Source organism: Tamandua tetradactyla, chromosome 5 (genome assembly GCF_023851605.1).
Source record: "Tamandua tetradactyla isolate mTamTet1 chromosome 5, mTamTet1.pri, whole genome shotgun sequence".
NCBI lineage: Eukaryota > Metazoa > Chordata > Mammalia > Pilosa > Myrmecophagidae > Tamandua > Tamandua tetradactyla.
In genome coordinates, this window is record NC_135331.1 from 171,133,463 (window position 1) to 171,148,506 (window position 15,044).

Sequence of the window (15,044 nt, forward strand, 5' to 3'; positions counted from 1 at the left end):
TGACAATTAAAAAACTCTAGCCAGAAATTCTGAAATCATATTAAATACAAATGCTTTCTTTCTAACTAGCTGATATTGTTAGGTGTCAAAAGAAAAGTTTAAGGGGTCAATAGCCATATAAGTCAAAGCAAAATCCCCTGAAATCCACATAAAAGAAAAGGGATGAATGATGTAGTTATAAACTAAATTCAAAATTGAGATAAATATAATGACTAAAGGGCCAAGAGAATTTTTAACGTTTTAGTAATTAAATTAATAGAGGTACAGATGGAGACACAGGGCATAACAAGAAAGTAAATGTGGATATGCTCTTGTCTGATGTAGCTTCATTAATTTCCCAACATACACATCTCTGGGTGTTCCTTACCTGTGCCCTGGTCATGCTTTCCATGTTCTATGATGCAGTAAGGCAAGCGGACTGGCCTTCTCAGGCCAGGAAATTTGGTTCTGGATCCAGCTCTAAACCAGTTGTGGGAACTCAGGAAAGTAACTTAACTTCTGGCTTCAGTTTCCACCTCTTTCAATGACAATAGCAGCATGAGAATTTCTAGGTCCCCTCCCATCCTAACATAGAATTCTATGAAACTTCTGAATTATCTCAATAAAGTTTAATACATAGTATGAGACTTTGGGCTAATCACTTAACATCTCCATATTTTAGAAATCAGATTATTGGTCTCTTTGATTTGTAAAATTATTGAGAGAATTAATGGTAGAAATACATAGGAAAACACTTTGTAAACCATAAAATCTTCAGAACTATTAACATTGTTTTCAACTGAGTTAGAAGTCATAGGAAATTCTAATATTTGGCAGTTGTGAATAACATGCTCAATAAAAGCTGAACTCTTTAAGGTATAGGTGGAAAGGGTTATAGGAGGCTTTCCAAATTCATCAGAGACCAGTTCACCCTAAGTGTTCTGCAAATATATTATAAAGCAAAATAAAACAAGCTGCCGCTTGCCTCTGTGACACTGTGAAATGCTTACACAACCATGTTTTTTTTTTTATTTAAAAGAAAAACTAAAGAAGACATACAGTTTGTAATGCTTATTTTCTCCCTTTCCATGTCATAACATTTACAGTGGAAGCACTTTGGTTTTCGGAGATAATGGAAAGCTAGCTTTTGGACCATGGATTGGATGTAATACCATATTGGACACCCTGGGAGAGTTATTTTTTAGCTCAGGGCATAGGCAGAAAATTGTGGTTTAGGGTTAGGGTAAGGTGATGATTATTGTGATGGGATAATTGATTTAGAAAACTAAGAACTGAGTAAACATCCAACCATTTCTATGGGGAATCAAAAGATACCAGTTATCTGGTCTACCCACTTCCACCTTGTTTTCTCTCCTGAGATCGTTTATTTTTTTCCTCAGCACTCTCAGGTAATGCCTGAGACAAAAGTGGAATTTCTTAACTTCCTAGGAAAGGGCCAAAAATATCAGACAGGGAACAGGAAGTATAAAAATATTTCCCAGGAGAGCACCAATTGTTTACAGATTTCTCACTTGTGTTTGGAGCTGCTATGAGATGCTCAGAGCTTCCGCAGCCCCCGTCAGCTCCATTACTGGCTCTGAGGCAGGTATACGTGCCATGGACACTACTTAGGATGCACTGATTTGGGCAAGATTTTAGGTAACATTTTGGAGACTTGTCAAGATTTAGAATACTAATTCAGGCAGCCCCAGCATAGTGTTTCTCAAACATTTTAAAGCAGGGAACCCCCTTTTTCTCCAATGAAATCTCATATGCTATTTATCTGATTGAAAGAGGTAGGGCCCCAAGCTTCTGCTGCTCAGGGTCCCTTTAACTTAAGTTGTACCCGGAGATATTTTCATGGAGCCTCAGCTTTTTAAAAAGTCCATGATTTAGTAGATCTTATGTTAAAAGGCCCTTGCTCTTATGTTAAAAGGTCCCTGAAGAGATTTTTTTTCTCCATGATTTAATGCAGTTCTACAAACATCAGCAGCACCTTTGACTTCTCCATCATCCTTCCTTTTCAAACATATGGCAAATCTCCTTGACAGAACCTCTGTAATGACCCCGGCATCTGCTCTTTCCTTCCCAGATCATGGCCGCCGTCCAAATCCAGGGCCTTCTTACTCTCCCCTGAACGATCACCGTTGCACGTCGTAGGGTTCCCTGATCTTAGGCTCCCTGCTGCCGACTGCTCCAATCCGCCCTGTAGACTGTTTCTCGAGTAGCACTGATAAAGCACAATTCTCAGTGTGTTTCTCTCCTTTTCTGAAATTGTCAATGGCTCCCTGTTGTCCTGGTCAGCTGAGACTCTTTTCTTTCCCAAAGAACCCTGCGTCTTTACTCCTCCTATCACATGTGCCTGGAATTCTTTTCCTCATTCTTTAAGACTTAATTCAAATGCCAGCTCTCCCCTGAAGTCACCTGTGAACTTCTCACTTGGAGTGAACTTAGCTTCTAAACTCTCTAAAAGTTCTTATAACCTACCAATTTAGTTGTATTACATTGTTCATCTTATCTCTTTGACCATATTTTATTCATTTGTAGCATATATGTCGTTTATAGTAGGTAGTAGGTATCTCTTTGTTAAATCAGAGAATAAAGATATCGATGCTAATCAACTGATTCCAATCTCTGGACTCTTAACAAATATTAGTAGAAATATAGAACTCCAAATACTATTTTACATAGTTCAAAATACTGAATTAAGATTATTTGTGACATATCATCATTACCTTCCCCACTATGTGGGACATGACATCCAGGGGTGAAAGTCTCCCTGGAGGCATGGGAGATGATTCCCAGGGATGAACCTTGCCCAAGCACCTTGGGACCAAGAATGCCATCCTGACCAAACGGGAGAAAAGAAGTGTTACAAATAAGATATCAGTGGCTTAGAGAGTTCAAACAGAGTCGAGAGGCTACTCTGGAGGCCACTCTTATGCAAGGTCAGTCAGATATTGCTACCTATCATAGCTTGCCAAACCCCAAACAAAACCATTCCTGCCAATCATAAGCAACACCTAGGACAATATATAAGATTCTACAAAGGCTCCATGCACTAGGGTAACTTTCCAGAACCTACAACCTCCAAATAGGTCCCTGGGCCAGATAAGTCCTGAAGTGCGAAGGGGCCAGCCTCTCCAGAACATCAACTAGTTCCATTCCCCTATGCGATATTACTGATAGCACCTTCAAACATGAAAAAGTTGGAACAGTCATAGCCCCAATTTCCCTAAAGAGTGGGAGAAAGATCAAAAGTGATGGTGGAATTATACAGAGAAGGTAGGGTTTAACAAACAAATATGATAGCTGAATCATTATATTCTCCCGTTCTTACAGCAGCTAGAAGTAAAAATCTAAAACTGTGGAATTGTAACCCATACCAAACTCTGAAATCTCTTCTACAGCTAATTGTTGTGATGTGCTTTGACCTTTATTGCTTTTTTGTATATAGGCTACTTTCTACAACAAAGGAAAAAATGTCAATTGTGATGAAAAATGCACAGCTATATGATGATATTGTGAACCACTTTGGATGATTACATGGTATGTGAAAATATACTACATAACAATAAACAATAAAAAATAAAAACATAAAGACTAATTGTGACACACCTATAAAAAATGCACATGTAAAAACAAATGCTAAATTTTATGTCTGTTTTTGCTTTTGGCCAAAATGAACACTGCGTGATAACGCTGATTAATGTATTTTATCAGAAACTCTCTTCTGCAGTTACGAATTACTTTGCCTTAGAAAAATGAGTTATTGCTTAATGCAGTTCACTTGGAAGGCAAAACATTTGAAGACATGAGACTTTGGAGGAGGAGAACTAGTGCAAGGAACTGTTAGGCATGAAAAGTTTGGCAGACGCTTCTCTAATACATTCCCCCTTCCAGACAGCAATGGACATGGCCAGTGACTGCTGCTGGGGCCATTGTCATAGTCCAGCATGGTGGAGGCCACCCGAGTCTGCTCCTGCCCCATTATCTCGCCTTGTGGGGTGTCTCTCAGCATGTGCTCTTAATTGTTGTGTGCTGAATGAATAATTCACTTATTTCAGCAAGTTGTTCTATACAATGCCTGAAAATTCCTAGGAAAGGCGTTAACAGCCTATGTTTCTCTTAGCCTGACTTGAATCCTGTCTGTTGCTAAACTTGCTTTCTTTTCATATTTACCTTTGAAGAGAGAAAAATTTTAAGGTAACTTGTCACTCAGTTTTCCTGTGGTTGACATCCTTCATGTAATCATTTCCTCTGAGACCTGTTTTTACAATATTTCAAACACTTCCCTAACCTTCCTATCAAGTTCTTTGAAGTTGTAAGTCCCCAGAGCAGACATCACTGATATGACTAATGCTCACTCTAGCTGGAGATACCTAAATATACATACACTTAGAAATGATGTCATTTGTATGTCTGTCATGTCTAAGCGAAGAACTTCCCTTTGGCACTGAGATGTTAGGCTTAGGTTTTCCATAACTTTTTTTAAAAAGTCAGTGCCTAGACATTCCACTAATTTGAATATTATTTAGAGACTAATTTGAATGACATCTTTAAAGACAACTTCTAAGACCACTATGGCATTCCTAGGTGGTTCTGGAAACCCTTTTTAGCTGAGCACTCTGAGATTTAGGAACATCATGTTAGAGGGTCATTATAGCACAAATGTTAAGCGATTGGAGCCAGATTTTGGATCTGTGACCTTGGGTGAGTTACTCAACTTCTGTATGACTCAATTTCCTTATCTGTACAATGGGCCTAATAGTATCGCCTTCCCCAAGGGGTGTTATGACGAATAATTTGAATCAAATCACATGAATGATTAGAACAGTGCCTACGACACAGCAAATGCTAATCAAATGTTCAGAAATTAGAGCTAAAAGGATCTCTGAAAACAGCCAGTTGGCTTTCCTGAATGGGTTCAGGGATAGTTGTCCTTTAAGGCAGTTATAAAATAGCAAGGAGGGTCTCTGCAGGCTGGAGTCTGCTGGAGGAACAGGATGTCTCATCTTAGCAGGTGGAGACCCAAACCCTGTAGGTCACAAACCCACCATAAAAGTACCAGCTTGAAGAAAAGCTTAGGCGATTAATTTTTATGTGGGGAATAGTTCTTCCATATTTCTTAACGTTATTTTTCCAGTCTAGGACATAAACTACACTCCTTACTCCCTGAAGACACATTATTCTGGGTCAAAAAGACTCCCTTGTTACCAAGAGTAATATTACAATCCAACTACTTCCTGAAGTGACTGAGCAACACCCCATTTTCAAGTAAGTTCCATAAGTAAATTCTTCCCCTGCCTCCCTATCCCTTCCCTCAATGATTCAGAGTCTCCAGTGGTCCTGCTTTGGTATCTAGATTATGGGATGTTGGAGGGGTGTGAAGGAAGTAGGAAAGATCCATATCATTTCATGCCTTTTCTCAAACCCCTTCTTCAGTATGCGCTACGTGTCAGCCGTGCTTTTGGGAAGTGATACTATCGCCTTAGCAATTCTAGAGCCTTTAGCTTTAAGCTTGTTTTTTTAATTCTAAAGTGCACCTCTCTGGGGCCGTAAAACCTTCCTGGTGGACCCCCTTAGAGAAGCTCCTGTGTACCGCTGGGCCAGGGCCCTACTGGGCAGATCATCCCAAGCCCTGAGTCTGGAGCTGTCAGTAAGCAGGGAAAAGCACTCCGCTGAAGGCTCCCACTTTGCCATCGCCCCCAGCTCCCCACCCCGGCACAAGGTCAGGACCTTGTGTATCCCTCTGGCTCTGGACTCTTAAATCTTGGGTTCTAACTAGGACAGCAGCTATGACTTTGTGTGGTTCTGTTCCTCAAGCAGGTTCTGTTTAGATAGTATATATTTTAATCTACGTATTAGACAATTATAGAATTTTGTTCTGTTTTGTAGAAGTAGCCTTAGAAATCATCTAGATCCTATATATTTTTTCCCACCCAGAGAGGTGAAGGACTCGTCTAGGTTCCTCTAACTGGAAGGATGATCTGGTTGTTCAGTGGTGAGACCAAACACCAGAATAATCGGGTCCTGACTCACAGCCTATTGCTCATTAAACTCCACTCGATTCCCTAAGAATCACCAACTGATAACTTGACTTAAAGATAAAAAGAAACAATAAGGAGTAAAGCGAATAACTTGACTATTGGATGTAAGCAATTTTCCATAGATGTGTTCACTTAAGGATCTCTAGTTCTAAAGTTAAGTATGATTAAGTCCATTGATCTAATTTGAAAGACTGTAAGCCTAGAATTAAGAAGGTTGTTGATAGGACTCCTGCTGAGCTTTGTGCCCTTGGATGAAGCACTGTTTGCTTACCTGCAAAATGAGAGCACTGAATCTCTAAACTTCCTTTCTAGAGCTAACATCCTATGATTCCTTTGACTTTATATTTCCTACTGCAAGGTATAATAGAGTTACGCATCCAATAATAACCACCCACTGTGTCTGCATTCAAACAAGTCTTTTTTATGCTGAATTCTGTGCTAGAGTAGAGGCTTCAGGGATTGTCCTTTATAAATAGAATTTCAGGATGTCTATTGGCATTGATTATCACAGACAACAATTTCAGGCAAATAATACAGAACGAGGCTATGATTCATGCACCACAATGGAACACCGGCCTGCCTCGAGACACTCAGACTCCGTTCTCCAAACAACAGGCATTTAGCACCTCACTTGTACCCCAGGAATTGACAGAATCACAGATGACATAACCACCCTACTGTACCCAGGACTCACAGCAGATCAGCAGGAAGAAAGGTAACAGGGTGCGCTCAGCTTATCAAACCATGTCATTGCTCATCAAGGGGAAGCATGCACACTGTGGCTGTGAAGCTTAAATGGAATAATTGCCATGGAAGAAAAGGCTTGTCAGGATTTTAAGCCTCAGACTCTGAGTTTGTGGTCTGGCTCTGTGCTGTGACTCTAAACTCTCTACAGGCCCCTGGTACCCCAGCGTATGAGGCTCTTAGATATTTCTCCTGCTTTCTGCTGATGTCTATATTGCATATCACATCCCTTTGGGTCAACATTTCGCTTTCTAGAGTTGCTTAGTTTAACTTGGCTGTTGCAATTCACTTTGTACATAACAGTATTCTACATAGCAGTTACATCTGAGGCCAGTTTCATGCTCTCTAGTGTCCCTGATTTCCTTTAATGCAATCATGCCATTCTGGCTACTGGAGGGCATAATTTCAAAATAAGCATTAATATACAAGGTCTGCATTGTGCTCAAGGACCCTTTTAGCTGTAGTATACAGCAAAGACTCATCTACAAGAGACTCCTGCTAATATAGCTGTTGATCTTATGGGATTTCTCCAACCTGCCAGTTCTTATGGAGTCATACATGTAGATATTTCACTCCATTTATGTAAACTCACAATTTCTAGCTTTCACCAAAACACAACATACAAAATAAGAAAGTCCTGTGAGTGAAAAGAGAGGCATTTTGCATATTAGTCCAAGTACATCTGTGTCTCTCCTCCCCTTTGTTTAACAGAATTTTTTCACCATGTATATTTTTTCTATATATGAGGATTTGGGCTTGAATATGGAAAATTTCCCACTACCATTCAGCCTTGGAATGCTGTTTCCCACAAGTTTTTCAAGATTAAAAACACTCAGATTCAGAACTGAAATGCTGGCAGCTGAATTTCATTACGACTTTGATGGGAAACTTAAGTTGGAATTACAAACATCTGTGGTTAAACTTCCCTTTAGTAAACCATTTCCCAGAATTTAACTTTACCACACTGGGAGAAAGAAAAGCAGAAAAGAAAAAAAAAAGATGCTGCTGTTTTGCAAATGTAGTGGATACTTTAATATTCTTCTACGATTCCTGTATCTCAATGAACTAGCAGATTTACTTATTTTGAAAAATAATTGTTTGGAAATGCTAAGTTTTGGAACTCAAAGCATGTACCAGCAATCTTATTTTAATGGTTTCTAACAATCAAAAAGCCCAATATTATGTCCAGACCATCATTATATGATTACTTTGAGCTAGGAGGGGAGTGTTTTTGACAGTTAAAATCTGGAATTTAAATGTGCAAGAAAGGCTATAGTTCTTATAGTAAAGGTGTTGAGTTTTTCATTTAGCTTTTCTTGAGACTTAGAAAAACCCCTTCATTTCCTCCTACTGCTCCGATTATCCTGCTGCTGGGGAAAGGGGTATTTAAAGGAACCATTCGGGAGACAATAATTGTAAAAGCTAAACTACTCTCGTACTCACATGCTGGATAACCAGCAAATCTGTAAGTAAAAGTTGACATAATCAAATTTACCAAATAAGCAAAGATTTAGATAATGAAAATGGACTGATACTACAAATCTTCACCTTCAGATAGATAAAAGCAGATAATGGAAGAAAGGAGAGAAGGGACAGAAAAGAAAACTGAAGGTTTACTCTGTGCTAGGCAGTTTATACTATAATATTATGTCTATATATATAATTTCAGAGCAATCTTGCAATGCAAATACGTTTTTTATCTATTTTGCAATCAAAGGAACTAAGCCCCAGAAAGATGAACTGATTTCCTCAAAGTCAAATGGCGAGAAAGTGGCGGTGTCAAATTCATACCACGTCTGTTTGGTTATTTGCCCCATTCTGCCTTTAATGAAAGGTGAGTTATAAATACTGTAAAAGCAGAGACTGCAAATGAACATCCCTTTGACTGAATCTGGCCCTCAGATGGATTTGACCCACAGGGCATTAGAAAAATTGAGTCAGCAATTTCACTTAAGAATCCAGATTCTTTCTTCTCTTGACAAAATAGAAGATCTGGCAGTGCTGAGAAGCAGCTGCCCCTCTGGGAGAAGCAAACTTTCTTTATTTAGTTACTTCAGGCCCTACCCCTCACAAAGTAGGTTCCTTTGGCCCAGCTTCCTTTACCAGTTGTTTTCTGCCTGGCGCCTATAGGAATATGAGTTTTAAAACTTCCTCTGATTAAATCAGAGAACTCTGGAACTATAGGGAATGGAATTTTTTATTTTCATGCAATTTTGCAATAAATTCTGTAAAGCAGAACTTATTCTTGTGGGTGGTGCTATTATGAATTCTATACCTACTCTATATTCTACACTTACTAACCTAAATCAGGAATTTCTAGTATTGACTGTAGCACCATGTGGAGGAAACATAACAAAATATGCTTATAAAAGAGAAATCAAAGATAAAAGAAAACTTGATAATTAACAACAAAAAAAGTATCTGCCAGAGAGACACAGTGATACATTGGTAAAAGAGAGTAAAATTTGGAAACCTTGGGCAAAGCACTTACCATCTCCAAACACCAATTGTCCCCTCTGTAAAATGGGTATAATTTTAATTATTGAGGATAATATAAGATAATAGAGATAGGAGTTCATGGGACATAGTAGAGGTCAACGATTGTTAGGTTGTTGGTTTTATTTTTCTTCTTTATTATATGAGCAATTGAAAGAGTTTAAAAAATTGTAGTTTATAAAGTAGTCATTAGACTGGAGGCCAAAGGGAAATTACTACCTCTCTTTGATCACCCTAAGATTTTTGCAGCTTATACTGTTCACCCAGCAAGCCCTGAAAAAAATGCTCTTTCGATTGTATTTTCTATTTCTTTATTTTAAGAAATTCCAAAAGCTAAAATTATCCCTACAGATACTTCCATTTACCTAACTGATTTTGTAAAAATATTACTTTCCAACTGTGCCACTTACCAGTGAGGCAGCCTGAGCAGACTCTTTACCTCAGTTTCTGTATATGCAAAATGAGCTAATGGCTGTACTCAACCCCCTGAGTGGTTGTGAGGGTTAAAGAAAAAAGCTCATGGGAAGTGCTCAGACCAGTGTGTGGCACGTGGTAAGTGCCCAATGAATGGTAGCTAGAAGTCATGCTATTATTATTATAAATAACCACTACCATATATTCCAGTCCTAAAAGAATGCTTTCTTTATAAGGACCTTCTTTTGCATTTGGTGAGTAGGTGATTGTGTCCTAGAGGTATAGCTCAGGAGTCATCTACCCATGTGTACTTTGCTAGTAGCCACTCTTACAAGAATTTAATGCATTTGACTTTATATCGTGTCCAGGTATATAAAATTTTTCTCTCTTAGATTGCTTACTCTTTGAGGGTAGGGTTGTGACTCTACCTTCTTTCTATCCTGATGTTTATTTTATTCCTCTGTTGGTAGTAAGGCTCAAAGGTGGATGAGTAAGCAAATGAATGAAATGAAGGCACATAGGGGTTCCAGGACCTTCTAATTGCATTGTTTAGAGCAGCTGCAAAGGGCGATGGCCTAGACTAGTGGCTGTAGGTCTGAATGTGGTAATATGGGGCCTTTTTCAAAGTAAGGGACTGAGATAAGAAAAGAGAAAGCAGACAGTGAAAGATATCTAAACTACCTTTTAATAAACATTCTGCAATCCTCTTAATGGCAGGGAGCCTAACCACATGCTGGGAAGTGGGGACCATATATCGAGCATGGACAGAGTCCAGAGGAAAAGTTCTTAAGACTTAGTGTAGTTCATGGTGTTATTTAAGCAAGACATTTTGTCCAGTATGGGGTACGCTTGCCACATGTGGCTGTCGGGGCATTGATTTTCTTGGAGGGAAGTTAACAACAGCAATAAAAATAGCAGCAGCAAAACCTAGGAAGGTTATTAAAAGATAAATTTCCATTTTCCCCTTTCACAGAAATTTGCTTGATTTCATCATTTCCAATTTTTTTCTCAATTATCCATCAAAGCCAACAACAGCCCCATCAACAGCCTTACATCCCCTTCCACTTTGCCCCTTTTGGCAGAGGCCTTGTCTCCTCTCTGGGACTCTCACCATGGATTTTTTCCAGCCACCCAGTGTCAACCTCCAACCTAGTGATTCTTGGCACCAGGAATCAAACCTGGGTCTCCGGCATGGCAGGCGAGAATTCTGCCTGCTGAGCCACTGTGGCCCGCCCTCCAACCTAGAGATTCTTGACCTTTTTTTTTAACTTCTGCTTCTTTTTGATAGACAAGAATCTCACTCCTCCAAGCACACTCTGATACCCTTTCCTTGGGGGTGTTCCCATCTTCAGGCCTGCACCCCATCTAGTCCTTTTGCATATCCACATCCAGTGGAGAAGACTTTTGCCTAACTTTACTTTCTATAGTGTACATGATGAAACTTAAATGTGAAACACTAGGATACTGAATATGCTTTTGGAAACTAGTTAGCCTGCCCTTTGCCCACCCCTTCAGCTCTGACCTCGATTATCAAAAAGCAGAAAGTTGTAAAATCATTTCTACAACTAGCAGCGTCACCCACGGACTTTGCATCCCGGGGGGAAGCCTGGGCCTGTTTTAGGAAAAGGAGGGGCCTTCCATCTCGATCACCCAGCACTCTCGATCCTTCTATTCTGTGCGTGTTACCTATGTTCATCCCCCGAGCTCACACTGAGCTCTGCACTGTACCAGGGCCCGCATCCCAGCCTGAGGTCCGGGGACTAGAGAGGACACAGGCCCTGCTATGGAGGTGCTCAGGAGACCCTCAGGAAAACCTGCAGCCAAGTGCCTCCCACTGCTCCATGCCTGCCTGAGTATTTTCCTTCCTCCCCTTTGAAGTGCTCGTGGTAATAAAACCCCAGGAGAACTGAGGACTAACCATTCATATAAATCCAACTCAAATAAAGTGAATGTATTTTTAGAATATCCTCTCATCCACATCTCAAACCTCTCCCACAGAATAATGTAATATATGTGTCATCTGAGTTCTCTCTCTCTCTATGTATACATGTAACTACAATCTCTTGAATCAATTCAGTGGAGTGGTTGGACCATGTTATTAAATCTCTGGGATGAATTTTGTTTAGGGTCTGCATACAGGCTATAAAGAGCCTGGGAAACCCAATGGGAAGGGTTGGGATCACCAAGGGACTGCAGGCTCACTGGAGGTGTTATGTGAAACTATGCAGTGGAAACATAATTACCCCGATCCCACCCTTTCTACACCATATACTTTGACCCTCCTGGAATGACTAATAGCTTCTGTTTGTTTCCCTAAACCACATGCCTCATATGGCATTCTGAACCTATTAGACTCTGACAGTATTACGAATTTAACTAACTACAGCACATGCTTTCTGGTTGGAAGGTTATAAAACAAACAAGAAACACAGCAATATCCAGTCAAATAACACCATAAAAATAAAGTTCTAAGAAATAGCCCCAAATAAGGGCTTTGGTAATCCAATCATCCACCTCTTTTAGAATTATAATAGCATTTAGCATGGATAGAGCATTCTTACCATGTCAGGCACTGTGCTAAGCACCTTATAATCTATTTAAATTGACCACAATAATTCTATGAGGTACAAAGCAGACATCAATTACTTTTTTCAGCCTCAGTTTTCTTATATGCCCTTTGCTGCATCTGTAACTTTCCCAAGGTTAAGGAGCCGCTAAATTGAAATTTGAATTTGAAATGACCAGACGGCACAGCCTGCAATCTGAAAAATTCTGGTATTCTGTCTACCTACTATTTCACTGAACGTATTAGGATTTGAGAATTTGGTCAGGGCCTAACATTAAATTTAAGGTTCTCCTAAAAACCACGTAATTATTTTTGTGATTTTGGTGGGATGAGTTTCAAAAAACTATTGTGTGTACTTGTCTCTTAATCTCTTAAACAAAGTTGGCAGACTTAACGGATAAAAATACAGAATGCTCAGATAAATTTGAATTTCAGATAAACAATGAATAATTTTTTTTAGTATAAACACATCCCATGGAGTAGCTGAGATACATTTATACCAAAATTTTATTCATTCTCTAGCTGAAATTCAAATGCATTTGGGTGTTCTGTATTTCACTGAGCAACTCTACTCTTAAGTATTTCATTCAGGGACTTTCCATACTCGAAGCAACAGGTGGAGATAAGCTTCATGGGGGGTGTGAAGGGAGGTCAATTCCACCCTTAGGAGAATAATGTCCTTTGTGCTATGTGGAGTCTCTCCTGGTCTGGCTTCTCCCCAGTGTCTGGGAACAAAGTTGGCCAGAACTTGTGACCCCCGCCTCTACTTTTTCTCATGGAAGTTACATTTCGCACCACTACACAGTGGGAAATTGTGGGCTCTGACCCTATCCCAGTTCTATGGGTGGGGGATGGGGCCTGGTTGGGATTCACTTCTAGAAAAGGCCATCTCCATGCACCTTTTTTTTATTAATAATAATTAATAGCTCCAGTTATGCTAACAATTAGTAGCAATAACACAGACTTCAGTGCCATTAGAAATGATGTCAATCACATAACTGTTTTGATTGTATGGTTGCTGTAACCATAGCTATAGAGAGTGTGTGTGTGTGTGTGTGTGTGTGTGTGTGTGTGTGTGTGTGTGTGTGTTTTGTTAGGTCAATTGCTTCTTCCTTTCCCATGAACTTAGGTGACTTCATTTTCCTCCTACAGCATCTCCCACCACTGGACATGCTGTTGTCTGTCTCGGGTCAAGGGGCTGACACTCTGAATCCATCCTCCTGAAAATGTCTACACTTTGGTTATGTTTTCAGCACAGAAGCTATTGTAAGATATACAAACAGCAGCTCGAATGTACATTATCAATCACATCTGATCATTTTTACTTTGGGGATGACACTTGGTTTTAATGGGAATTTCTCATTTACGGAGTATAATGGTTTGTTTTCTCTTTAAGGTATCTGCTCTGCTGCTTCCTAACTGCTTCTTTCCTGACCCATCACTCTTCACTCACCCCCTCAGCCTCCCCTGTTGCAGAGACCTTGTTTTGTGTGTGACTAAAAGATAGATCCCACAATTTTGTTCTCACTGTCCTAACCGCAAAGGTGTTGGAAGCCAGTGACAGGACACACAGAACTACTCTACTTAGAGGGACAGGCCCACTTGGCCCAACACGTGGTAGAAAGTCAGAGAGGCGCCACTTGAGCCCCAGGGGGAAGCCCAGCGAATTCCACAGCACGCAGGACACATGCGCCTCTTCCAGCTGGAACAGTGACATTTTCCAAAACCTCAACTCCCAAACTCAAACCATCCAAATGCAACCTACAAAGTAAACCTTTATTTCAAGTTTCTGAACCGAGCTGGTTCAGGAGAAACTCTCAAGGGGTGGGGGGTGGGGGGGAGGTGGGGGGAGCGTGGGGAAAGGGGGAGGGGAGAGAGAGAGAGAGGGGCGAGGGCGGCCCGGGCGGGGGGGGGGGGGGGGGCGCAGGTGCCCCCGCAGGGCGGCCGTGGCGCGGACACGGTACCTCAGCAGCGGGCGGCAGCCATCCCGGGGCCGCGCGGGGCTCGCTCGTCTCAGGCGCGTCCTGCCTGCCGACCGCTGAGCTCCCTTCAACGTCAAAAGGAAAAGCGTTGTGCGCTCCGGATGCCGCGCCGGGGCCGACGGCGCCCCAGAAGAGCCCCAGAGGCAAGACCAAGCGCCAGGCCGAGCTCCGCGTCATCTCTCTGCTCACATCCAACCGGGCTCTCCCAAGGGCGCGCGGAACGGCTGATCGTCTTCGGTGCCCACCGCCGTGGTGCAGCGGGGCCTCGTTTATTTTACTTTCTCTCGGTCTGCCGTTTCCAGATGTGCGAAATCAAGGCTGTCCGACCAGCAACTTATTTAAAAAGAGAGTAAGCGAGTACGCAAGTCTCTCTCTCTCTCTCTCTCTTCTCCCTCTCTTTGCCTCTCTCACTTTCTTCCTCTCTCCCTGTGGTTCTTCTCCACAGAGACCCTGGCTGAAAAACCTACAGATGGATGGAGCTTAAAGCAGCGTCTAAAGGCAGATGGGATCCGGGAGAGCCCACGAGCACCCAGCCAGCCTCTCGCCCCAGGCCGGGATGGAGGACTGCGCTCTCTCTGGCTTTCTTCTCACCCTCGCTCTCACCACGCCCTTTTTACCTTCCACATCCAGACCCGCCCCCTCCAAGTTGGCCTTTCAGACGCCGGGTCGGGCCTTCCCTTTCTGCCTCCCTTCCCCTCTCTCTGGAACCCTTCCAAGGGCTGCCGATGAACAGTCAGCTTTTTTGATTGCTTCCTAGCATCTCTTCAATTGCTTTGTCAAGGTGTGGAAGTCTCATCTGTGTTTATGTAGATG

General features: G+C 41.4%; 1 protein-coding gene across 2 annotated transcripts in view; it reads right to left on the bottom strand.

Annotated features, from left to right (window-relative positions):
- The window catches only part of LAMA4 (laminin subunit alpha 4), a 147,237-nt gene extending 132,395 nt beyond the window's left edge, over positions 1–14,842 (bottom strand). For both annotated transcript variants that reach the window (XM_077162698.1, XM_077162697.1), the window contains exon 1: positions 14,214–14,842. In XM_077162698.1, the coding sequence (XP_077018813.1) occupies positions 14,214–14,408 (195 nt within the window). In that variant the 5' untranslated portion in view covers positions 14,409–14,842. The remainder of the gene's footprint in view (positions 1–14,213) is intronic.
- Positions 14,843–15,044: the final 202 nt, after the last annotated feature.